General features: G+C 52.7%; 1 protein-coding gene across 1 annotated transcript; it reads right to left on the reverse strand.

Moving 5' to 3' along the window:
• Positions 1-825: 825 nt before the first annotated feature.
• On the reverse strand, positions 826-22,814 carry MOB3C (MOB kinase activator 3C). Its single transcript, XM_088536525.1, has 4 exons — positions 22,762-22,814; positions 15,267-15,766; positions 4,345-4,547; positions 826-1,014 (listed from the first exon to the last, which is right to left on the reverse strand). The coding sequence occupies exons 2-4, from the start codon at positions 15,685-15,687 to the stop codon at positions 985-987; spliced, it is 654 nt and encodes a 217-aa protein (XP_088392651.1). The 5' UTR covers positions 15,688-15,766; positions 22,762-22,814; the 3' UTR covers positions 826-984.
• Between the last annotated feature and the right edge of the window lie 858 nt (positions 22,815-23,672).

Genomic DNA, 23,672 nt, shown 5'->3' on the forward strand with positions numbered 1-23,672 from the left:
TGCCTTTTTGGAAGGACAAGGTAGATCAGATGTCTCTTGATGTCCCTCCCAGCCTAATTAATTATGATGCATAGTTGGCTAATGAGAAGATAACAGTTTCTACAGCCAACATCTGCTGTTTTTGAGCCAAAAACACATATCAGGAAATGCTATTTGTTTTTTTGGCAACAGTTTCTTTCCCTCACTTGTTATCCTGATTTCTGAGTCTGGAGAATAGACAGGGCTGATGACCCTGGAAAACAGCCTAGTTCACCTCTATCTGTCATGGGGCCATCTAGTGAAGAAATGCTAGGTGCATTTTGGAGTATCGTGAAGTCCACTTTGCAAAGTGTGAACGTTTGGGGGAGTGGGGAAGTAATGGTCCTCTTGGTAAAGCAGGACTTGGTCAGGGCAGAGGAGACAGTCACAGCTCGCAGTTAAAATGGTGCTTTGGGTATTAGCTCATGAAGGTAATTGGGATCAAACGTCACCAATTTTGCAGAGCTGACCTCAGGTGGAACAAACCCAGTCTATGTGGCGATAGTAACAAGCATTACTCAGTAGCCAAGTTCACATCTGCTCACGGATGATCTTGGCTACCAGGATCAGAGTACCCTCGAGCAGGTATCTTACTCAGGGATCGATATAGCTGAGGATAAAACAAGAGGAAGGGTAGTTGAATGGATACCACCAGACCTAGGGCTAAGGTCCTAGAGACCAGAGAGTGTAGAAGTCAGTCAAACTTGCCTTGTTCTCCAGTAGTCAGTGGCTTTTTTAGATAGTAGCCAGATGACAGACACTGGGGCCTATTAAAAAAAATGTCCAGAGATGTTGAACAAGCTCAGGATTCAGCCCTGGCCTGAAGAGGCTCTTCTGCAGGTTTCATAGTCTGGTGGATGGAAATGACCAGAGCGAGTCTTTTAGAATAAATGTCTCACCACAGGGAGGGTGTCTTGTCCCACTGGACTCTCAATGAGTCAGCTGTGTTTTTCTGCCAAAATCACTTCAGTGGCAAATTCGTTCTGTCATTTCTTTCTGCATTGAAGGGCGAGAGAGAAAAGTGAAGCAGTTAATACAAAAGCAGCATTTGAGTAAAGTAACATACAAGACAGTTTAGTAGAAATCCAAAATCACCAAGGAATTAATCATGGAAACTCAAGGATAGTTACACCCTTTCCCATGCCAGCCCTCCCAGAACCCCTCTGCTTGTGTCAGCTGCTTTTTCCTAGGATCCTCCTTGATCTCCATAGCACAAGGTCGTTTTGGCTGTGTCCTAACTTTGAAAGCAAGTCCAAGGAAAGAGAAGTCAAAAGATCCAGGTGCTGCTGCTGACTCAGTCATGGAGCAGCCAGACAAGGTGGCTTCAATAGAAAGGTACAGTTTTCTACATTAGAAAGGTGTCCAGCTCCAAGAAAGTGGCAAATAGTATTTGTTCTCAGCTTAAGAAGCACCACTAATAGCTTCCAAAGTGGATACATGGCTGTAGTGAGGAAAGCCTTTGATTCCCTCTGGCTCATCGGGTTCACAGTTTGTTAATCTGCACAGCATGCAGACAACCTCCCACCACCCCAAGGAATGTTTGAACATCTTAAAAGTATTCCCAGAATAGATCTAATGTCTGTTGGCCTCTTGCTCTTTGGAAAAGGAAGAATGTGACTCCCAAGAAATGCCGGACTGGAAAACTAGGGTCACTCTTGAGTAAACACATGGAAGGCTTTTCAGTGCTATGATGAAGGGGGCTAGGAACTGCAATCTTTGCTCTTCGGTGCTGAGCTTTGTTTTTGAATTCCATCAAGGGGAGAGTGGCAAAGACAGGGCTTCCTTAGATGACAAAATCACTCAAGTGCAGAATGCTACCATGAAACGAAAAAGCAGTGCACTGCCACAGAGCCATTCTGCAAATGGGAAGTGCCTGCAAACATCTCAGAAGGCAAAAGAAGAGGGGACGAGAAGAATGTGAATGTCCCCTCACAGCAGCATTCAGCCCACCCCACCACTGCAGCCTGGAGTGGGATGGGTGGGGGTGGTCAGTGGATCCCCAGGCTCCTCAGAGCAGCCCCGAATGCCCACGATGTTCCTCATGCTCTGGAAATGCCCCCAGCTCTACCTCAGTGTGTAACCAGCTGCGCCTCGGCCGGCAGCGCTGCCAGTGCCCTGAGCCGCAACCACCATCCAGGGAAACGAGTGAGCGGCTTCTCCCAGGGCCCTCGTTCCTTCATTTGGTCTTCGCTAAGAGAGTGAGTCAATGGCTGCTCTTGCTGCCCCAGCAAAGGGTCTACTGAGGCAATCAAGAGAGACTGACGTTCTCAAGGCCAGTTCATTTTATCTCACCCAGAAGATGGATCACCTTTCCATAAACCTTGAGGTTGATCTTAGCCACCCTAAAAAGAAGGAAGATGCAGTCTGTCCTTGCTTGTGTGTCAGTTGAGGATCCATCGGGACTTAAAAACACGAAGAATCATAGAGATAACTATGGTGCAGCCCAGTGAGAAAAGGAATGATCAAAGCAAATCTCCCAGGCTGGAGAGAGTAATTTGCCAAAGGAAAGTGGGCTGAGGTCAAGTGGAAAATGCTGCAGAGGTTTGATCCTATTACTTGAGCTCACAACTGCTGAAGCACAACCAAAACAACACAAATGCCACCCTCCAGATCCCCACATGTGCTCCAAAACACAAGCAGAGTTCTCCTCAACCCCTGCCAGCTTAGTGTCTCCAAAAAGGATTATACAGAAAGACCTGGGGTAACACAGTCCTGCTATCACTCATGCATCAGCAGGGACGATCTTTGAAAGTTTTTCACAAGCTCCAGCAGTTTGTCCCTCCCTCCAGAGCCCAGCAGTGCATCCAGGACGCAGCCGTTCTCCAGCTGCACGAGGCCACTCGCATACGCACGTACAGCAAGTCCTTGCCTGCAGGAAGGTCTTCCAGGTGCTTGAGTCTGCTGCCGGGTTCAGATGCCAGGCCATGGGCATACCAACAATATAAATGCTCCTCCCTTCCTTGTAGTTTAGCCCTGGTTTCATCACACTGGAGAACCTATTCATCTGAGACTCGTTCAGAGCCATAAATCATGCCACAGTGCATGTGAGTCACTGGCACTGGAAACCTATTTAGCAATGCCAGACTCTCCTTTGGCTATTAGCTGTTAATTATTTACATTAGCAAGCATCAGTCAAAGGAGATGACACCATTATGGGCTGTAAATCAATGCTAAAGAAGTTTGTCATGAAGAGTGGTGGTGAGGAAGAGGAACAGAGGACACTGCGACTGAGCTGCCATATTTTATGGCTGAGGCCGTCGTGACAACGTAGGTCATAATCAAACTACATGAAGCAGCTAACACAGATGCTGTTGTCTTCAGGTCCCCCTGGTTAAGTTATCATCTCCCTTTCTAAATCAGGATTAGAGCAGACAGGCAGAAAATTGACTGAGAGAAGTGAAAGCAGAGAAGAAATTAAAGCACTTAGTACCCAAGTCCCTATTTTTTTCTCTGTAGGCTTACATGCTGTTCATCTTCGCTGGCTCTGTGCTATTGCACATGCTCTTTTCTGCAATCCATCCCCCTATCACAGCATATTAATGAGTAGGTTCCCAATTAATCGTTTTAGCTATTGCTACGTGACCTGCCTAGGTCAGACCACACTCAGCCTTGCCTGTGACACACTTGCTTCCCTTACAAACACAGCTATGTGGGTTTTCTAATTTATTTGCCTGGGCTGTCTGGTCTCTGCTCCCCTTCTTGTCCTGCTGTAGCTAAAGACTCTTGCTGTCTAATTGCTTCCCAAGGGAGGATGGGGAAACTTGGAGCTCCAGGGAGGCCTCTCCAATTCCATCTTTGTAGCTGCTGTGAAAGCTGTGCGCCTTGTCGGGGTTTGCCTTTCTCTAGTCTCATTAAACTTAACGTTAGGATCTCAAGCTGGAACATTGGTCCCCTCATGGGAAAATTCAGGTCTGTGGAGAGGAGATTTTTGCATTCAAATCTTATCCTTGAAGGCCACATGGACACAACTAGCTGAAGACATTTTGGTCTGCAAATTTCTTAAGAGCTACCAAGACAGTATAGAGGTGGACCACTATGTTGTGGTGGTCCTGAGTCAGAGTGCCAAGGAGTGATTCTTGGCAACTGTGACAAGGCGGAGTTTAAGGAGTTTTTGAAGACTCACGGGTTGTGAAGCTCTCCCTCAGAGAACCAAGGGTGATAGTCACATGAGAGCAAACATGGTTGAGCTCTTGAGGTCGGGTTGGTGAGAGTCCACAGGGGGAGGCTGCAGTGGCCAGGGTCCAAACCCACGTGAATTCACCCGTGTTGTATTCAACCCATGCTGCTCTCAGCCCCTCCACCTCCCCATCCCTGGGACATCCTTACCAAAGGCTCCAGCTCCCGATGGTCAACAAGGCTGAATTCCCTGATGAAGTAGTAAAAGTGCTTGTAGCAGGTGTTGACGTGAGCCTCAGCACCCATGTTGATGATGCTGTCAAAGTGGTGGATGTAGACATGGACAAAGACACGGAAGAGACGGGTGAGGATCTTAGTGCAAACTTGCTGGAACTGCTTGGGGAAGGGAACACCTGCAAAGCAGAAGCAATGTGGAATCTGTTTGAGCATTTACAAAACAAAAGCACCTTGAGTTTAAACGTCCTGCTATGATTAACAAGCGAGTAGGGATGATGAAGGGTTCCCTTCACTAATGTCAAAGGTGACACGAACACCAGGGAAATGTACCATCCAGCTCTGCCAGGTACTTCCTTGTTACTTAGCAGTCAGTTTTATCCAGGAGTTTCCCTGGGAGGGAACAGTTCAATGGAGGGAGCCAGATCCATCCACATCTGTCCAGCCTGGCAGAGGACCCTTATGCCCTGTCTCCCCACCTTTCCTCTGCAAGTCTATGCAGACACAGCAAAATTCAAGATATCGGGGAAGGACAGAGGCAGTTTGCCATAAGGAGTCATTCCCTCCAGCTGAACCTGCAGTGAGTCATAACACCACTCTGTGCCATGGCCATGCATGGTCCCACTCCCAGCCAGAGCAGTCCACTTCACACAGACACCTGTATTTACCAGGCCCTTGAAAAAAAAAAAAAAACAACAACAACAACAAAAAAGAATCTTCTTCCAGCAGGGAATAAACCTGCCCTGGGATATTCTGAATCAAATGCTTGGTTTGTACTGTTATTTCTCCTAACACCCTCAAACATCAGTTCTGATGCACCAAAAGAAATGAGTAGGGTTTCTACTTTTTTTTTTTCTAGGTTGCTGTTTCAAATTAATACCTCATTAGAATAAAGTGGGAGGAAAACTGTCTTAATGATGCTTGGATTATAATTTTGTTGCAGCTGTATGATGGTACCTTCTGAAGTGTCCGTACAGGGTGCTGAAGAACAGGACCCACCACAGGGATTGCTGCAGACTCTGTTCTTTCAGTCTTATCCCACACAAGGACACAAGTGCATTTCCTACACATCCATCCTCACCTAAATACAACCTCTGCCTGTTATCACAGAGAAAATTTCACATGTGTCAGTACAGTCAGTGTTTGGAAGCTTGGGGTGAATCTTCAAAAGACACATGGCTTTGAAACCCCCAAACATATTTTTTGGAAAGAGAAAAATAAAATGGTTCAAATTTGTTTTCCTGAAGATTTTTCTGCTCCCCTGAGCATCCGAATTCAAATTTGCAAATAACAAAACTCTCCTTTCCCACAGCTGTACCTGCCTCTTCCCTTAGCTTCTTACTATTGCAGCACTTAACATTTTGAAAACCTTTCCAGATAACCTCTGACCAGCCATGGCCAGCTCAGGGGTTTTCTGCTGTGAGAAGCATCAGCAAATCAGTAGCTAAAATAATAAAAATGGAAATTTTATCTTTGAATCCCAGGATTGTTCCCACAGCAGTCCAAAACCCAGTAGGAGCCTTGGTGTGACCCATTCCAGTGCCGCTGTCTCCATTGCCAGCTCTAACACTTGCTCTTAGACTCCCCAGGAAAGGTATTTGCATCTGGCAAAGTAGAACCAGGACTTCCTCGCACCAGCAGTTCCTAGATGGCAGCAGGGATCCATTTCTGCCCTTTGACTGTGGGACTCTCCTTGCCTCCTGGTCGGATACAGAGAGGGATCAGAGCACAGACTCTGCACCCAGGAAGGACCAGCTGCTTTACTGAAGTCTTCATTTGAGCTTTTTGCACTGGGTGAGAATTTGCTGAGCAAATAAAAGGCCTAAGCACCAAATCAGCAGGGGAGAAATAATGTTATGGTGGCTTTTACAGTCCAGCTTTGAAGAATCAGTCAAGAAATATTGAATATCCTTGGCGGCGCGCCGCTTGGGGAATGCACGTTGTTCTGAACAGGGAGTCCCGCTTGGGGAATGCACGTTGTTCTGAACAGGGTCGCCCTGGGGCTCAGAGCCGGCAGTGCCTGGAGCGCAGCGAGGTGCTGGTGGGCGGACAGCGCCGTGTCCACGGTCTCCACTTCGTCCCCGTGCCGTTTGCCCAGGGACTGGCTTGTTTGGTCAAAACAAGCAATGAGGAAGAGATCAGACGTGACCAGCCAAAAGAGTTTGCCTCCAAACTGCAGAAACTGCTGGTGAGGGAAAACAACAAACCTCCACCCTGTTCTGAGATGAGAGAAATAAAATCAAACAGTAAACAGCAGATGAAAAGGATCTGCAACACTCAGGACTGATAGCATCTGTGGTCCAGGTAGTGCTGTTAGATAAGCCACATGCAGAACTGACAGATATTGAAGAGTGCCTTTCCACTACTTTTGGTCCTGAGGTTAGCCAGGAACCCTCCTGCCCTGTAATCCCAAGTCTTCTGGGACACATTGGCAGCTGAGGGACTCTGAGGGACAGGCACAACAAGATGCAACACATGTTTTCCAAAAGCATTTGGGACAGGACCCTTAGCACAAATCTTGTGGCCAACAGCAACCGTGTGGCTGTGTCTGGGAAGATGCTGAGCTGCCATGTACCTAGACATGCCTACAAAGATCTCATGGTGGGTGCCAGGTCCTAAAAGTATCTTATTAATAAGAGCATCCCACTGTAGTTACACATGAATCCAGCAGTAACATCGGCTGCTAGGCCATGCAGCTGAGCTGCTTTTCCTCATGTCCATCACAAGGTGTCAGTGTGTGGCTGTCCCTTCCAGACATGGCCAGGCTGCAGTGTCACCAATGGACTTGGACAGGCCAGCCCCATGTCACACCACCACCACCTGCGATGGCCCTTTGGCCACAGGAGCAGTAGTAGCCACATCAGTCCCTTTCTCTCTGCAGAGCAACCCCCAGCAGCACAGGGCCATCAGGTCCTCCTTCCACTCCCCATGCTGCTGCCATGGGTGGCCCTCCTGTGCCACTCACACCCCAGGACCCTGAACACAGGCTGCAGCCGATGGCCTGGGCCTCGCAGCTGGGGTCACAGAGCAGAAGTCAGGGCATAGCTGGACCTGCACCACCTATGAGGGCCCATAGCGCCCAGCCACATGTCAAGAGACACACAAAGGCTCTCGACATCCTACATGGAAGACCTGTCCATCTGATCCAGGCATCTTCCTTCAGCTGAAACACATGCAATGTAGTATAGGGGAGTTAACGACTTCCCATGTCCCTGCCCTGAAGGGCAGCGACTGGAGCTTGGAGCCTGGTGCCCTCTTCATGGGGTGGGTTTCAGGGAAGGGCTCTCTCCAGCCCTGTGCATGTGCAGACTTCAAGCCGGAGCCTGTTGTCTCTTTTAAGAGCAGGGAGACATTTCACGTTTGAAGAGCTGGGGACCTGCTTGGCCAAGGACCTGTGTGAGCTGATTAAAGCACTTCCCGGCGGGAAGGAAGCGGGGCGGATACCTGATAAGTAAGCTGCTGTCCGGGCTTGCGCTGCTCTCGAGCTCCGAGCTTCTCCTGCCAGGCTGCCACAGGAAGGCAGAGAGCAGCACACGCCAACCCCAGCATGTGCTGGTCACACCAGGGGGCAGCTGGAGAGATTCCCCATCTCCTCACCCAGAATGGAAATTAAAGGGCTCTCCAGTAAAGAGCAAAAAAGGTGTTTTTACTAGCCCCTGCAGAGCAGCATAAATACGTGACAGAAATGCCATTTGGCTTGGTTCATGGCTGCTAGCACAGTGGATGTCAGCAGGTAACTCCTGTGGCCTCCTCTGCAGCCCACAGACCGACACAGTGGAGCACAAGGGGACAGTGGGTCACGCTTGCTTGACACTTAATGCGCCTCCTCACACAGGTCTGGGTGTTACATTACAGGTAGCACATCCCGAGCAAACACAGAAGACCCGTGGAAAGGATCTCAGCACTGTCCAAGCACCAGCCCTTCCCTTGCAGATGCTTAACTTTAAAAACAGAAGTCAGGCTTCAATACATTCACCTCAAAGCTGTCCTACCTGCTAGGAGGGATCACCCTGACGGCAAGCGGAGAAGGAACAGGGCCCGTTCATCAGAAGCCCTCGGAGGAGCCTCCTCACAGTTGGCCTTCCCGTCCCTGCCAGCTCAAACGGGCCTACGTGGCACCGAGAGCGCGTGCACCGCGGTGTGACGTGGCAGGGACGAGCAGCCCAGGGATGCGAAGGGATAAGGCAGGTGGCATCAAATGTGGGACAGAGCAGGGCTGGGAGGCGGGGACCAAGGGACACACACACACACTAGGACGATGTGAGCTCGCTCCCATGTTGAGGAGAACATTTCTGCACGTTATCAGCTCTTCCCGTCCACCTGCCACAGCAGGCGCTGTGTCCAGGGGCGGATAACTGACGGAAGCATCGCTTGCCCCACAGCAGACACGCAGTCCCGTCTGAGGAGGAGCGGAGACAGGCACCGTCCACCGGGCAGGCAAACGGACATTATCACCTGTACCCAAAGCCAGGGCGAAAGCTGGAAATAGCAGCAGGCACAATCTCACTCCCTGCAGCACAGCCAGGGCACCGGTGTGATTTGCAGCTGCGAAATGAATTAGCACCTTCAGTTTATCTTGGATATTTTGCCTGAACCCCCAAGAGGCCATTTAATGCTCAGAGAAGTCTGTTTTCCACACTCCACACTGATTGCTTCAAAATATAAGGAAACCATGTGAGACTATGTGTAAAAGGAAATGAAAATGACAGGTAACAAAAAGCATGTGCTTATGGTAAGGCAATGCACATGGTCTTGGATCTTTCCTGCCATCTCTGCGATCCCTAGACCTCATGCATCAGCCAATTTAATTCTTTTCACGATGAATCAGTACTATGAAACTATTTTGCTCCTTGGCAATTGCATTTTTTTTTTCATCTACAAAAGCAGTAATTCAGCGAACTATGCAGAGATTTATATTGTTATTATTATTTGTAAACCCCATTTTGGCCAGTTTGGTTCAGTGAATCATCTTTTCCTAAAAATAATCCTTGAAAGCCCCATTTAAGACTATTGTCATGGCAGCAGCTGCAAACTGGTGTGGTGTTAATTTTGGAAGGAAAGACAGAGGAAAATAATTTACAAAAAAAAAAAAAAGACAAATTGTGTAAAAAATAGCCAGCTGAGAAAACTCCAATAATTGCCTGAATTCTGAACATTTTTCTTCTGCTGTTATGGAGAGAAAGTACTGAATAATTTTGGAACAAGTTTTCTCTTTTAATATATAATTGTTTTGGGAATAGGCTGGCATGGCAGCACTTGAGTTTTGAGAAGCTTGGGATCGCTGCGGGATCTCCCGTGCCTGCATCGTCCCCAGAGCCGCTGGCAGAGCGCGCGAGTCGTCCCTGGCGCTGGGTTTGCTGCACGTCCCCGTGTCCCCACCGATACCGCCCGCGCACTGGGAGCGCTCGCTTACGTGACCCGTGCAGCCCGGGACACCCTGTCCCGCAGCCCCGCGGCCAGCACGGGCGCCCGCCCAGGAAAACACTCTGCTCCCTCGTCTCAGCCGGCACCGCGGGCCGTGGCGGGTACCAGGGAGCAGCTATTCTCCAGGCGGTAATTTGTTCATATGCCCACTCGCTGAAGAAATCTACAGACACAATTTTACCAGCTGGTAAAAATCTATCCGCAGACCATTTATGCTTATCCCTGCGTGGGAACAATGCTTATTCCCCATTTAAGCATTTTTGGTTTTTTTTTTTTCAGCATAAGTATATTGGTTGGAAGAGTGAAAAAAAGCGCACTAGCACATGCAAACTGATACGGGTCATCTGGGAAAGCCGTTACTGTAGAGGATTTGCCGCCATTGGGCTGGCCTAGCTCGCTCCATGCAGGGAGCTATTTCCTTTCAGCTGGCAACGGGAGAGGTTTCTGCTGCAGGAGAAGGATTTTACAGCAAAGCCTTTAAGTGAAACTGAGGGATTTCCCTGGGGATGGGGTGACACATATCTGTTCCCTCACCCTTGCTGTAGGCAACATGCCCCGTTCACGGACAGCTCAGGTGCCTCCTCCCACCCCATCCCGTTGAACCTGCAGCGAGGTTTTCCTCTGGGAAAGCCGCACTAGCGCAGGCCGGCTCTGCCACACGGCAGCGTCGTCCTCACCGCCGCTCCGGACGCCGCCTGCCCGCCTGGCATCGAGCCAGAGCTGGCGCAGCCCGGCCTCGCCAGCGCGGCTGAGCCGAGGGGGAAGGCGCTCGGATGTCCCCGTCCGATCCAGGCCCGATCCGCGGTGCCGGCAGGCCTGGCCTGGTCCGTGCTGCCCTCCCTGCGCCGCTCTGGCACACGCGAAGGGAGCGGGCGCTGCGGCTGTGCGGATCAGCAGCGCTCTGCTCCGCTCCGCGCTGGTTCACGCCAGCCAAGGCCTCCTCCAGAAAGTGAGGGGACACAGGCCGTTCACAAGCCAGGCCACCATCTCGTTTCCACCCGAGCCTCCTACCTGAGGGAGAACGATTTTCCCTTCTGACCTCAGAGGTACCTCTCGCTGCCTCTCAGAACCGCCAGCTCCAGCCCTGCTGAATTTCGCACTCGTTCAGGGGCTGCCGTTTTTGGATGGACAGGGACGCTGAGGTTAGCCTCAGACAGCGTTAGCAAGTTTGGGTAACTCTGCTTCCAAAAAAAAAGTCTGTTTTGTCTGTGGTTGGGTGGCCTTAGGCAGGGAGCCATAGAAACTGTCCTGGAATGGTTTTGTTATATATGGCAAAGAGGCCATGAGAGAAAGCTGAGGTGGATGCAAATGTGGGAGAGGGAGCCCTCCCTCCTGCTGGGGTTTAGGAAGCTGAAAGAGAAAAGGAAGGATTTTGTGCCGTGACAGTCACAGCACAGAGGGAACGGTGCAGTTTGCTCTGGGGCTCTCACCACCACGGCTATGGAAAGCTGCAGGAGCGGCTGTCAGAGCTGGGTTCTATTAAAAATCAGTGGCTCAATGTGCAGAGTGGGGAGTGGATCCATGCCCTGGGCAGGACCCGTCCAGCCCGCAGAGCTGCCCCATGCAGCCCAGGAGCTCCTCACGCGGCCAAGGCAGGGCCCGGAGCTCTGCGGGCAGCGATGCCCTTCCCGCGTGGAGGCCGAGCCCAGGTGTCCTCTGAGAGCAGAGAGGAGGGCAGTGAAGAGCCAGGCGTGAGGGAGCCCGTCTGCAGCAGCAGAGCAGCAGCTGCAAACCTCCCCTCGAGACATTGGCAGTGCAGGGCTCCTCTGCAGGCAGGAGCAGCACAAACTCGCTGTATGCTAAGTCTCATCTTCGCTGCTAATAGTTAAGTGGTTTATTTGAAATTTATCATTAAAAAAAAAAAAAAAGAAGAAGAAGAAAAGCAAAAAGAGGAGCGTGTGCACGGCAGCAGTGCTGGATATGCCATTAGCCCTGGCGGGGCTGTCTGCAGCCGCGTGTCCGACTGGGGGGAAGGCTCTGCTTTCCATCCACGCCTTGCACAGCAGAAGCGGTTTCCTTTCATTCCTTTCATCACCTTGGAGCCTGCAACCTTTTGCTTTCCCTTGCTGGGCTCCTACTCTCACATAGTCAGAGAGAGGGAGGTGGAAATAGGAAAACGTGTCATTAGGGGAAAAAAAGAACTTCAAAAATTCCTTTAAACAGCTCTCATCTGCCCCGTGCCTCCTCAGTGCGCTGTAGCCCAGTCTCCTGGGTCCTCTCCAAGAGCCTGGTGCTTTAGGGAAGAGGTTGAGCATCTCCGTTTGGTCTGGCTCCTCTCCCAGAACCCCATGTCTTTCCCTGCTCAGAGCTCCCTTAGCCTCATCTAATTTTTTTGGCACAAAAAAAAAAAGGGAGCAGCCCCCGTCAGAAACAGGGAGATGTGACATTTTCCTTTGGCCAAACACCTCCATCTTCTGAAATGCCAGAGCTGCCGAGCAATTAACCCAAGCACATGGCAAGACAGTCAAAATCAGTTAATTGGGAACATACTGGTGACAAAATGTGACAATGGGGACATACAACAAAATGTGACCGTCCCCTGCCTCCCACAGCAGACTTTCCCACTCTTTAACACGAGCTCTCAGGCAGAGCTCCCTTTCACACATGGGTATATGTCATATACATATACGTGATGCCAGAAGCAGTGAGACACACCAGCAGCAGGACTGAAGCCACTCGGTGACATGACAGTCCCCGCGCGAAGAGGCTTGAAAGATGGGCCAGGGGCAGGTTTGCAGGTGCCCCCACCTCCAACATGAAACCTCCCCACACTGTGAGGTTTTACACCCCGAAAGGGAAATACCAGGGATGAGATGAGAACCACCAGGACATGACTGCAGTATTTCAAAGCAGGCAGTGTGCAGGCAACATCATAGAAGGGGCACGGAGCAGCCAATGGCACCAGCAGGCGCCAGCCCCTCTCTCCCACGGTGGCCCAGCGTGGTTTTTGGCAGGTTTTTGGCAACTCCACACTGGGAGCCAATGCCAAGGAACACTTCCAGCACCCCAGAAGACGGAGGCTGTATTGGCCTGTGATGGAGCTGGGAGATGATTTGCTTTGGGAACCCAAAGTGAGGACCAGCTCGAGCTGTGGGTTTGCTCTGCTCTCCTTCTGCAGGAGAGGGGTTTCTTGAGCCCCGTCCTGCTGCGGGGTTGCACCTCTCCGCAGCAGGGCAGAGCGGAGAGCGCCGTGATGCCACCGCCGCATCCCCCCTCTGGCAATGCCAGGACTCTAGTCCTGGCTCCCCAGAGCAGCTTGCAGGCAGGATCACGTCCTAAATCCCACCGCAAAGGCATTGCCTTGGACCAAAGCACCCTCCTCTCTAGAAAGAAAGGCCAGCATAAAACTGTCTGCGGCCCCCCTTCTGTCCGCACAGAGAGCTTCTCCGTGGGAAGAAGCAGCCTCTGGAACAGGAAGATCCGTTCTGTAGCCCTGCGGCTGCCGTGTCCTTGGCAGCAGTGACCCCCTCCAGCTGCGCGCGCAGACCCCGGAGATCCCCAGCTGCAGCCAGAATCAACAGGGACTTTGTTGCCTCCCGGCAGCGCTGAGGCTCCCAGAGCTGAGCAGCCCTCACTGGTGCTCCCAGCCAGCCAGCAAGGAACCCTTCCTGCCTCATCCATCTCCCGGGATGTGCTGATACCACACGGACCAGAGCATGGGTTGCCTGGAACGTGGGGATCTCACCATCGAGCAGCCAATGTCTCCGAGTGATTCCTAGGGCTGGCTGAACCCTGCAGTGACCATCACACTGGCTCTGAGGGACTTGGGGGAACTACAAGCAGTGTTGGCCAGGGCTGTCCCACAGCTCCCAAAGACACCCCCAAAGGCAGATGAGGGGCACATCCATCGGCACAAGGATCTTGGCGCCAGGCTATGGTGACAGGGAGAAGAAGCAACAACTGCTGGCAGATCTCAGCTCATCCTTAGGGTGATGGAGAGGGAGGAAAGAAACCCCACAAAGGGGATTGTCCCATGCTACCCATTGTTGGAGCCGGTGCAGCCAAGGCAGAGCAGACACCCGCGGCAGAGCTGCCCTTGAGTTGGACACACCGGGGCCGCACGCACTGCCTCTCGCGGCACAGAGCGGTGACGGCCCCACGGTCACCCCTGAGCCCGTGGTGAAGGTGGAGCTCCGAGGGCCAGCGCCGTGCCCAGCGGCAGCCGTGGCACCCAGCTGGACCCTGCAGCACGGACACACGAGACTGCGACAGTTAGTGGCACCCAATAATCCCACGTCACCTTCACAGGTTTCTAGGACTCTCCCAGCATGTTAATGCAAATCCCAAGTCTAAACCGCACTGATTTCATATAGATCTGTCAGCTCTGCTGCCTGGGAAAACAGAAATGGGGAGGCAGACTTGCAAAGCCATGCATTTCCACCGTAAGCTCCTTAAAGCTTCTTTTACATTCAAGTGGCTTTGCATTTCATCTAAAAGGAAACCACTCTGTGCACGACCCAAAGCTTTGGCAGCCAGTTTGAATGCAAATGACCTAGTGAAAGGACGGATCCTGTAGAAGGGGGAAAGTTTATTTATAGAACCCTTCTGCTTCATGAAGATGCCAGAAAACCACCAGATCAGCCCCTCAGGAAACGGGAGAGGTAATAGTTGTCCTTCAAGCAGAACAATTCCCTGGTACCCACCAGGCAACACATTCAGCTCCTATCCTTGAACTCACCTTCCCGAAGTACAAGAAAAAGCAGATGTTATTAGCAGGGCTAATAATAAGTAGCACTGACAGCTGCCAAACTCTGCAAACAGCAGTAGGGTGGTAATTTGCAGGCTGGTTTTGCCTTTGGCAGTTGATACAGTTTCTTAAGGCAAAGCTTTTTCAGTGGTTGTATCGTACCTGGGTATTGGGTTGGCAACAAGAAAGGTGAGGTGGTTTGGTTAGGCACATCTGCTGCAGAGATGTCCCAGCTAAATAGCAAAATGTGATGTAAAACCAGGACTTGGCTGAATTAGCAGAGATGGAGAGCAGCTGAGAAGTGAAGCAGCAAGGATGAAAAAATGTTAAACTTTGGGAACATGAACCTACCTGCCTGGAAAACCAGCAAGAAATGTAGCTGGTGAGGCAGAAGAGTGCTGTGGAGAGGTGGGATAACTATCTCCAAACAGCCTTGAAGCTCAGCTCTCTATGAAGAAGGGCAGGGGAAATGACCTACCAGCCCTGATTTCTCAGAATCAGAAAAGATTTGGAAAAACTCGAAGCACAGAGAAAGAGAACATTGTTTTCCATTTTCCCTGGGAACAGGATGAGAAATCCCTCGGGCTCAAACTGCAGCAAAAGAGGTGTGCAAGACAGAGGCTGAAGAAAACCTGTAATGGGAAAGGCCACAATCCTCAGGACTGCAAAATTCAAGAATACCAACCCTACTAAGAAGCCATTAACTAGCTCTGAGGTCCACCACCAGCTTGAGAACTTGCAGCAGCTCCAACCACAGCCTTCCTGTGAGGAACCCGGGCACACTCACCTATCCTGGTGGGGAAGATGTCTTCATTGTTAATGAGCATCTCAATCCAGTCCATCAGCATACACATGTACTGGGGGGCCGACAGCTTGGTCGGCTTCTTGTATTTGTTGTCATCCTGCCATCTGTATTCGTACTTGAGCCCACCCGACATGATGGGGCAGCTCTTCTCTGTGCAGTACTCTGACATGGTCCCGTAGATGAGGTTGATGCGGTTGAAGAAGTCCACCACGTGCACTGCAATCCAGTCATTGATGCTCTCCCCGGGAGGCAGCTGCACCACGGCCTTCAGGTCCAGCCCGGACTTCAGGGAGGCCTGAGCTTTCTTGTACAGCTCGAAACGCTGAGTGCCGGGTTCAAATTTCTTCCGGGGACGAAATGTTTTGTCCTTATTGAAGACTTGTTTGAGACACAAAGCCATCATGGGGTAGGCTGGCCAGGATTGTGGCAGACGCTCAGCACAAAGTAAACTCCAGGACTGGGATCTTCAGGGCTGGAGATTGCTGGAAGGAGAAAGAAGCAAATTTTGGTCATATGTGAGGCCAACGATGCTTGGGTCTCACTCTCACAGGGATGCATCAGTGCCAGGATGTTGGCTCACCCTGTTGCTGAGGCAACATGCAGGGACTGGGAGGATCAGGGCTGAATCCCTGGCTCCTCCACAGGTTCACACAGCCCCACTGCACCATCAGTGCGGGGGATTCTTTGTGTTGCCCCGTGTGTTTGTCCAAAAGAACAAAACTCGCGTGCGGAGAGGGGAGGCAACAGCCGGGAGCAGCGTGTGACGGGCCAGGATGCCGGTGTCCTTCTGGTAGCAGCACAATGCACAAAGGAGCAGGCAGCAGGGACAGAGCAGCCACCTCACCCACATCCACGGCGGGTGAGTGCCTCCATCTGGCAACAACCGCTGAGCTCATCCCTTCCTGCCTGTCTGAATTGACCAGCACGGATGAGCTCTGTGCTGTTTCCTTCTATTTTTTTCCTTTTTTTTTTTTTAATTTTCCTCCCCCCATAGCTCCCATGAGAAGCTCACCCACCCTGCTTGTTCACAGACCAGGTGAGCTATATCCTCCAGTTACCTGCACTCATCACTGGTGTCACCAACGCGAGATCAAGGCACCCTGGTGCTGAACGCTTTCCTGAGGCCTGGGGAAGAGAGAGTCCCCGAGCAGCCTGCCCCTGAAGGAAGGAGGTGGAAAGAGGGTAAACAAGGAAGAAAAAGACTCCCAGAAGGAGGAAGTGACTTAGCCAAAGTCACGAGCAGAAGGGAATGGTATCCAGTGAAGTCTGGATACATATTCATCGTTAAAAAAAAAAAAATCTTCTAGCCAAAAACTTGCTGTATAAAATCTGCTTTTTAAACCCAATCCAGAGCTGTGGGCACATTCTATTTTGCCAGCAAAGATGAGCTAGACATCTGGCCTTCTCCTCCACCTGTCCCAAGCAGTTGGCTCCAACTAAGTCAAAAATTTTGTTCCCCACCTAGAAAAGGGAGCGTAAGCTCTCCAAGATGCCAGGAGGGAGCAGGGGAAGATCCTGATGGTTGGGTTCATGTCGTAACTCCTACCTGTCTTGCTGGCAAGGAGGTCTCCGGGCAGCAGTCCCAGGAGCAAGCAGAACCCTGGGGACTCGGCCGCACAGACTGAGCTTGGCACAATGACGCTGTAAAGAACAGACCTTATCTGGGGACCTCCTACCCAGCTGTCACTTATTCAAAGCACATCCTGTTGATAACACTTCTAGGAAAAGCCTGCCAGGGAGTATTCTAATATATATAAATTTCTTACATATACATATACATATGTATATATATGTATATACATATCTGCTGCAATGGAGTTCCTGATCCAGTAGCAGAGGAACTGCTTGGCTTTCCTCTGCACAGGAATTCCCCTTAGGAATTGAACAACCTCCAGCCAATTTCTTGTGCCCAGCTGAGCCACAGTAGCAGTGTTGCACATGGGTTTTGGTGGTGCATGTTCAGAGGAGTAGGCATCTGTGCAGACCTCCCCTCTCGTAGCTGGTCTGTCTCCTGCTTGCTGCAGATTGGAGCAACACTTGGGCTCCCACATCCCGGAACCACGGCACAAGGCCTGGCTGATATTGTGGGCCCTGAATGGTTTCCTGCTCGCTTAGCCCCCAAGTGCCATGGTCTTTCCCAGGACAGGGCCGTAACCTGGATGATAAGGTTGGGTGTGACTGCTATTGGGGGACACCACATCTCGTGCAGATAGACGTCCCTCATGAGGCTAGACGGAAATCCATCGTGGCAAGGAGACCACCCACCACCCATCAGTAACCTGACCGAAGCTTTGGCTGCCCTCAGAAGCAAAAATTGTAATTCCTGGCTTGACTGTGCTTCAAATCCAGTGCCGTTGAGCTTGAACTGACTTAGGTTAGGTTATATGAACATCCTTGAGTTGAAGCAGACACAGGCATATCTGAATTAATGGCCAAACATCAACAAAAGCTTCCCAGCATGGTAAAGCCTGAAGATGGGATTACTCCTCTGGAAAACTGGCTGGCTTGAGTATCTGACCCCAGCTCAAGCCATGACAGCAGTGCAGATACTGGCCACAGCTTAGGTAGGGCAGGGTGTAGTCTGCCCATCCACAGCGAGGTGTGATGTGATTGAGACACCCCTGGTCATGGAGCCAGCAGCACTGGGGAGACATGGCCAGCAACATCTATGGTGCTTTTGTCCTCTCCCAAGGCACTTGTCACCAACGGCTCTGCCATCGCACAGGTGAAGACTTGAACTTGCACTGCTGAACCAAAAGAAGGGGCTTTCCCACCTGACACTTTCTCTACCCTTTTCCTCCCACTCTCTCCCTATGACCAGCCAAGTGCAGAATGCTCCAACTGAGAAAAGCCATCAGAATGAGCAAAAATAAACAATTTTGCCTAAACAAGAAGTCAGGATTTCCCCATCTGACGCTTAGCAGCTTCCCAGGCAGGGATGACGTGGCACAGGAAAGTCCCCTCTAATTCACCCTGCAGTTCCCTCCATCCTGCTCCAGGCCCCCCAGGGGGGACAACAATGAAGGGTCTCTAAAGAGCCCTGATTTTTACCCAGAAAGATGGGACAAAGTCATTGCACTGCGCCACACAAAACCTGTGGCCAGAGCACAGCCCCTGGTCTCCTTGCTGGGTGGATGGAGGAAGATAAACCTGCATGTACCAGTGTGAGGTTGGACCGACCCAACAAAGTCACACGGCCCTCTGAGTTAAGGGCCCTATAAACAGGGCCTGGGGCCTAAGACAAGTGGTTTCCATGAGGGATTTTAGCAAAGTGAGTAGTGCCAATAGCTATTTCTCTGGGTCAGTATTTCTGCTGACCTCTCTGTTCCATTCACACTTCTCCATGAGCTATTTCTCCTCTCACAGGGGTGATGACAAGCCAGTTTGGCAGAAAAGCTCACATAAAACACATCACTTACACGTGGGATCAACAGTGAAAATCCAACAAATACACAGGGTATAAATACTCCTTGCCTCACACTGCAAGTCCTCTGTGAATACTGAGCTGCTCTTTGTGCTCCCTGGGAAATAAATGCTGTTTTCTCATCTCCCAAAGCCTCCGTTTAGCCCCATCACTCATCCCACAAACGCCTTCCTCTGCGTCTCCTCGTGTTATGCCACAAGCTGCTCTCAGTCGCCAGGCAGGTGGGGATGTATTTCACACTTTAGTGCCACTCTCTTACTAAAACACCATTTTTAAAAAGCACCAAACGTGCTGAACATCTGTCAGGTGTTCTCCTGCGGTGCATCTGTTAAAGATGCCCAGAAATGGAAGAGCAAAACCCAGTGCTGCCCTCATGCTCACGCCTGCCGGATGCGCAGGACGACCAAGGCACTGCAGCCTCCCTGAGCCCAGGGTAGGCATGGGCTGGGCTGGGATAACGGGAGCAGTTTTGCTCTCGGGACCCTTGCCAAACCAACTACATATTTTGGAATTTACAACTGAAAAAGCCAAAAAAAAAAACGAAGCGAAGAGAGGCACGAAGGTCAAGGAACCAGCTCCTTTCTCCTCCTTGCTCCAGAGCTTTCAGTGCACAAAGAGGCTGATGTGGAGGAGGAGAAATGAAAGGTATAGCTAGGGACTGCGTGGTGGCCACAACCTTACTTTTAAACATCAGCTGGAACCCATACAACTGGGGCACTAAATGGGGAGTCACCAGCTTGGAGCGAGTGCTCCTCACTGCCCCAGCTTCCCCCCTGGCCTGGACTCAGTGTGGGACCCTCCTTTTGGGGGAGAGAACCCGGGGAAGGGTGTTCAGGGGCAGTTTCGAGAGCGGGTGCTTCACAGCCAACCAACAATGACTCCGGCAGGTCTCGTGTCCTGGTCAGTGGCTGCAATTTGAAGGGTGGAAATGAAACGTCCATTGGAATGGGCCCAGACACATGTTGCAGAGGAGACAAGCAGTGGTGGGGAACTCAAGAGCAGGCGTCTCCTGCGTCCACACGGATGCACCTGCTGTGGAACAGCAGCGAGCAAACCAGTCCCCCCACGGGCTGGTGCCGTCCCGTCACTGGCTGAGAATTTGGGGCAGCTCCATGGAAAGCGTAGGAAAGTGGGAGATCTTCCAAGTTTTCGCTAAGGCGCAGAGTTCAGCAGCATCTGGCTGAGCCTGGCTGTGGTGGCTCCGCGCATTCCTGGAAATCAGGCCCTTGTCCACAGGGACCTGGGGGTGGGAAAGGCGTACGGGCTGCTCCGCTCGGGACACATGAAGGGAAAGCTGTGGCTCAGCAAGCTTAGACAGCGGCTTCCTCCAACGTGTCCGTGCTCATCCCGCCGCCGAGGCTGGCCCGGCGCCCCGGCTGCAGCTGGCAGGGCTCTGCCTCGCATTCCCACACGTGACGTCCCAGCTTCTCCAAGGGAGCCCTTGGCAGCGGCGCGGCAGCCCACGGCGGCCAGGACAGGAAAACGGACGTTCCCGAAGGCCGGACGCCGCCGAGCGCAGCGCGGGGCTTGTGAGGAAGGGGAACGGGGCGGCAGGACGGAAAGAGGCCAGTTCCTGCGGCCAAGCGCTGAAGCGGCCTCCGCTTCCCACGGGAGCTGCCACGGCCGGGGGTTTGTCCCGAGCGGGGATAAAATCCAGCTCAGCAGAAGGAAAAGCCCTCGGGCCGGGCTGCAACCTGCCGGCTTCTCCATGGCCTGGTTTGTGCTGGCAGCAGCAGAAGTGAAACCTGGCGGGTTTAGCAAGAGTCAAATCAGAGCGGGGAGAAACGTGGCAAGGGGGAGGCTGAGCAGCCAGCAGGGATCCAGCAGGCAGAGACTTGTGAAAAACTCATTTCCTAGATGAGTTCCTGGCAACTCCAGAAAAGAAGGAAAAAGGTCTGGGAGGAGTGAGAGGAGATAAAAACTCAGGGTCAAAATGAACCTTTAATTTCAGATTTGAGGGATTTTTTTGGGGCATATAGGCCTTATCCTTTGAGGACAAGAGAGGAATACTGCAAGACAAAGGCTTTGGTTTGAATTAAGAACAATGCTGAGAGTTCTGTTTAGAAACTAGTAAAACAAAAGGGTGAAAAATAAAGCAAAACAATAGGGAGGGCAATTTCCTCTCCCACCACAAACAATTCAGCAGGTTTGAAGCAAGGTCAGCAACTAAAAACCTGCATTTTTGGTGCCAGATAAGAAAAAAGAACAGCTGGAAGGTGAGCCAGAGGCAGCACCGATGCCCGGGTGATGGAGAAGGGCTCCCTCTCGCTCCTCCGAGCCCTGGGAGCTTGCAGTGGGTTCCCCCTCGTACTTCCTGTGGGATCTAAGGTTCAGCTGCCCAGATGTTTACTTCCAGTTTCGGGCTTCAGGGGATTCCCTTCTCCACAGTCAGGGCAAAAGTCCCTCTGGTCACATCCCTTCGCATTGCCCAGACGCTGCCTGCTGGAGCCCTGGATCTGTCAGATGGTCTCCAGATGGACAGTGCCACCAGGACCTGCTGCCCTGCGGCTTCGCTCCATCTCCCGAGTGAACAGCCCTGTTCCTAAACCTCCTGTTAAAAACCCAAGAAGTCCTGCTGCAAAGTCGGGTTGGTTACTTAATCTTCAGCCATCCTGGAGAATCGGTGCCGGTGGAACTTTCAGCTGGTGGAGCTAGAAGAACATCAGAAGTGCTCAGGAAGGGGCAGTTGTGCAGGAAGGCGCTGAGAGCCTGGCCTCAGCCTCCCTCGATCGTGTCTTTGCGTCCCGCAGGAGCCAGGCCCCAGCTGGGCTGTCCGTGAGAAGCGGGGTTATTGGCTGCCGGTCCCAAATATAACCCAAACGATGGAAAATTCCGGGAAAGGAGCCAAGACGAGATGCCGGGAGGGGGCTGGCGGGCTCGCGGCAGGCTCCGGAGGAGGCCGCGGGCGCTCCGTGGGGCAGGCTGCGCGGATCCGGAGCGCCCCGGCAGCCAGTAAGGCCTTGGCTCCCACGGAGCCATGCTGGTGCTTCCCCCGGGCCTCCTGGGGCTCAGGAATCCCCATCTCAGGCAAAACTGAACAGTTTCCAGGAATGGGACTGCTCACGCCTTCACTTACCCCTGTCCGGCCCTGCTGTCCCCTCCCTTTGGGCACCATCCTCCTCCTGACTCCTTTCCACCAGCAAACCGGGAGCTCCCCTGGGACACCATGTCTGGGGATGCGTTTCACTCACATCCCCGTCCAACACAGTACAGGATTGGGCTCATTGCTTGGCCAAAAGCACCAAAAAGTTCTTCTCATGTCGCCCAAGAAACCTCCAAGCAGAAGGTTGAAGCCCTGCGGTGCCTTCAGGGGGTGATGTCCTGTGGAGCAAGGGGTTTGGGGGGTACGTTGTCCTTGGGGACCAGGGTCTCGCTGCTGCCGCTGCAGTTGGCTTGGAGCCCTGCACGGGCGCCCACCAGCTCGCTCTGCTCCGGGTCCTGCTGCCCTGGAATCCCTGCCCTCCCGCAGGCACCAGCAAAGCCACTTCCAGCACCCTCCGTGTCCGGCCCGTTACAAGGGCAGCAGCTTTAATTGCTGCTTCCCACAGGCAGTCGCTGCTGATCAAACCACTCGCTCCGGCCCGGGCTCTCCGCTGGGGCTGCGTGTCCCCCTTTGCCAGGCACAGTGTTCCCTCCGTGCTCCTCCCTGTCCCGCGGATGGTGCTCCCGCACCTCCCCGATCCCAGCAATAGGATCCCGCCGCATTTACACACTCACCAGCTGACCAGACACAACGGGAAGCGCCTTCTGGCACGCGTCCATCCCCATCTGGGTGAAAGGTTGCTTCTTCCCAGGTTATCCCCGGGATATTTCATGCACCCCGTGCTCAAACCCGCCCTGTGGGCATGTGCTGGGACCCAGAGCGGGACAGGCTGCCTCTCGGGTCGGGAAGCAGGCACTGCTCTGTGCTCTGTGCTGTCCCAAGCGTGGGGACGGATTCGCCCTTCCCTGTGGCAGCCGCTTCGCGCGCAGTCCTCTGCAGGCAGAGCACTGGCTCACAGAGCCCCCAGACGCTGTCTCGGTGACGGAGTCTTTTCTGCCCCAAGCGCTCACCTCATCCCCCCGCCGATCCGGCTGCCGGCGCCGCTGCCGTTTCTGCTCTTCCCCAAGAAGCCCCCCGCGAAAGGGGAACCCCCACGGCAGACACTCAGGGCCCCTCGGGCCGCCCCATGGCCGCGCCGTCCCAGGAGCGGGGCGCGCGCCGGCCCTCGCTGCCCTCTCATGAAAGAAACTCGGACCCGGAGGGTTCTTTCCCCCGCCGGTGATGTCACATCCTGACCGGGCGCGAGCTCCGGCTGTCCCCGTGCGGCGCGCGCCGAGCAGCCCCGCGCGCCGCCCTCCCGTCCCGCCTCAGGCCTGCCCGCCGCGCACGCACCATTCCTGGATGCTGAGGGCCTCCTTGGGCGGCGATCCCGCTCCGCTGGCGGCCGCTGTGGATGGCTCCGCAGGGGCAAGGGGATGAAATCCGGCAGGTTTTTGTCTTCTTTTCTCTCCCGCCGTCTCTCCCCCCTTCATCCCTCCCACGCGCACACCTTCAAACACACGCGCTCAGCCCAAGGGTTTCGTCCCAGTGCAAGCTGGACGCTCTCCAGAAAAAGAGGAGAGAGAGAGGAAAGACGGAAATTCACTTCACAGAGAACAATTTAACAGACTTTTGTTGGTCCAAGAGGTGGGGTGAGTTATGAAGTGCATTGCGATATTTAAATACCACTCAGCAGGAGAAAGCCTGAGCCAGCAAGTTCAGTGCTGAGAGAGAAAATAATAATAAAAAGGGCAGACGGCGTGGGATTACTTGGCAGGAGAACAGTGTGCAGGAGCACAGCACGGTGCCACATGGGGCTGAAACTCCCAGGAGGGGATTGCAAACTCCCGGTGTATGCCCCACGCAAGCACGAAGCTTGCAGGTATTTTAATGGGGGAAGGTGAGAGCACACTCCTCCTCAGCTAAACGGCTTGCAAATGGC

The sequence above is a fragment of the Tinamus guttatus genome, unplaced genomic scaffold (genome assembly GCF_059628265.1).
Source record: "Tinamus guttatus ecotype Peru unplaced genomic scaffold, ASM5962826v1 Tinamus_guttatus_pri_ptg000044l, whole genome shotgun sequence".
NCBI lineage: Eukaryota > Metazoa > Chordata > Aves > Tinamiformes > Tinamidae > Tinamus > Tinamus guttatus.

What these genes read in the sequence shown, in the direction of transcription:
- MOB3C (XM_088536525.1), bottom strand. Translation starts at nt 15,687, where the DNA reads ATGATGGCTTTGTGTCTCAAACAAGTCTTCAATAAGGACAAAACATTT. An exon ending in CATCTTCCCCACCAGGATAG is followed by an intron (nt 4,548 to 15,266) that starts GTGAGTGTGCCC and finishes TCTGCTTTGCAG; the next exon opens with GTGTTCCCTTCCCCAAGCAG. An exon ending in ATCGGGAGCTGGAGCCTTTG is followed by an intron (nt 1,015 to 4,344) that starts GTAAGGATGTCC and finishes CCTTCAATGCAG; the next exon opens with AAAGAAATGACAGAACGAAT.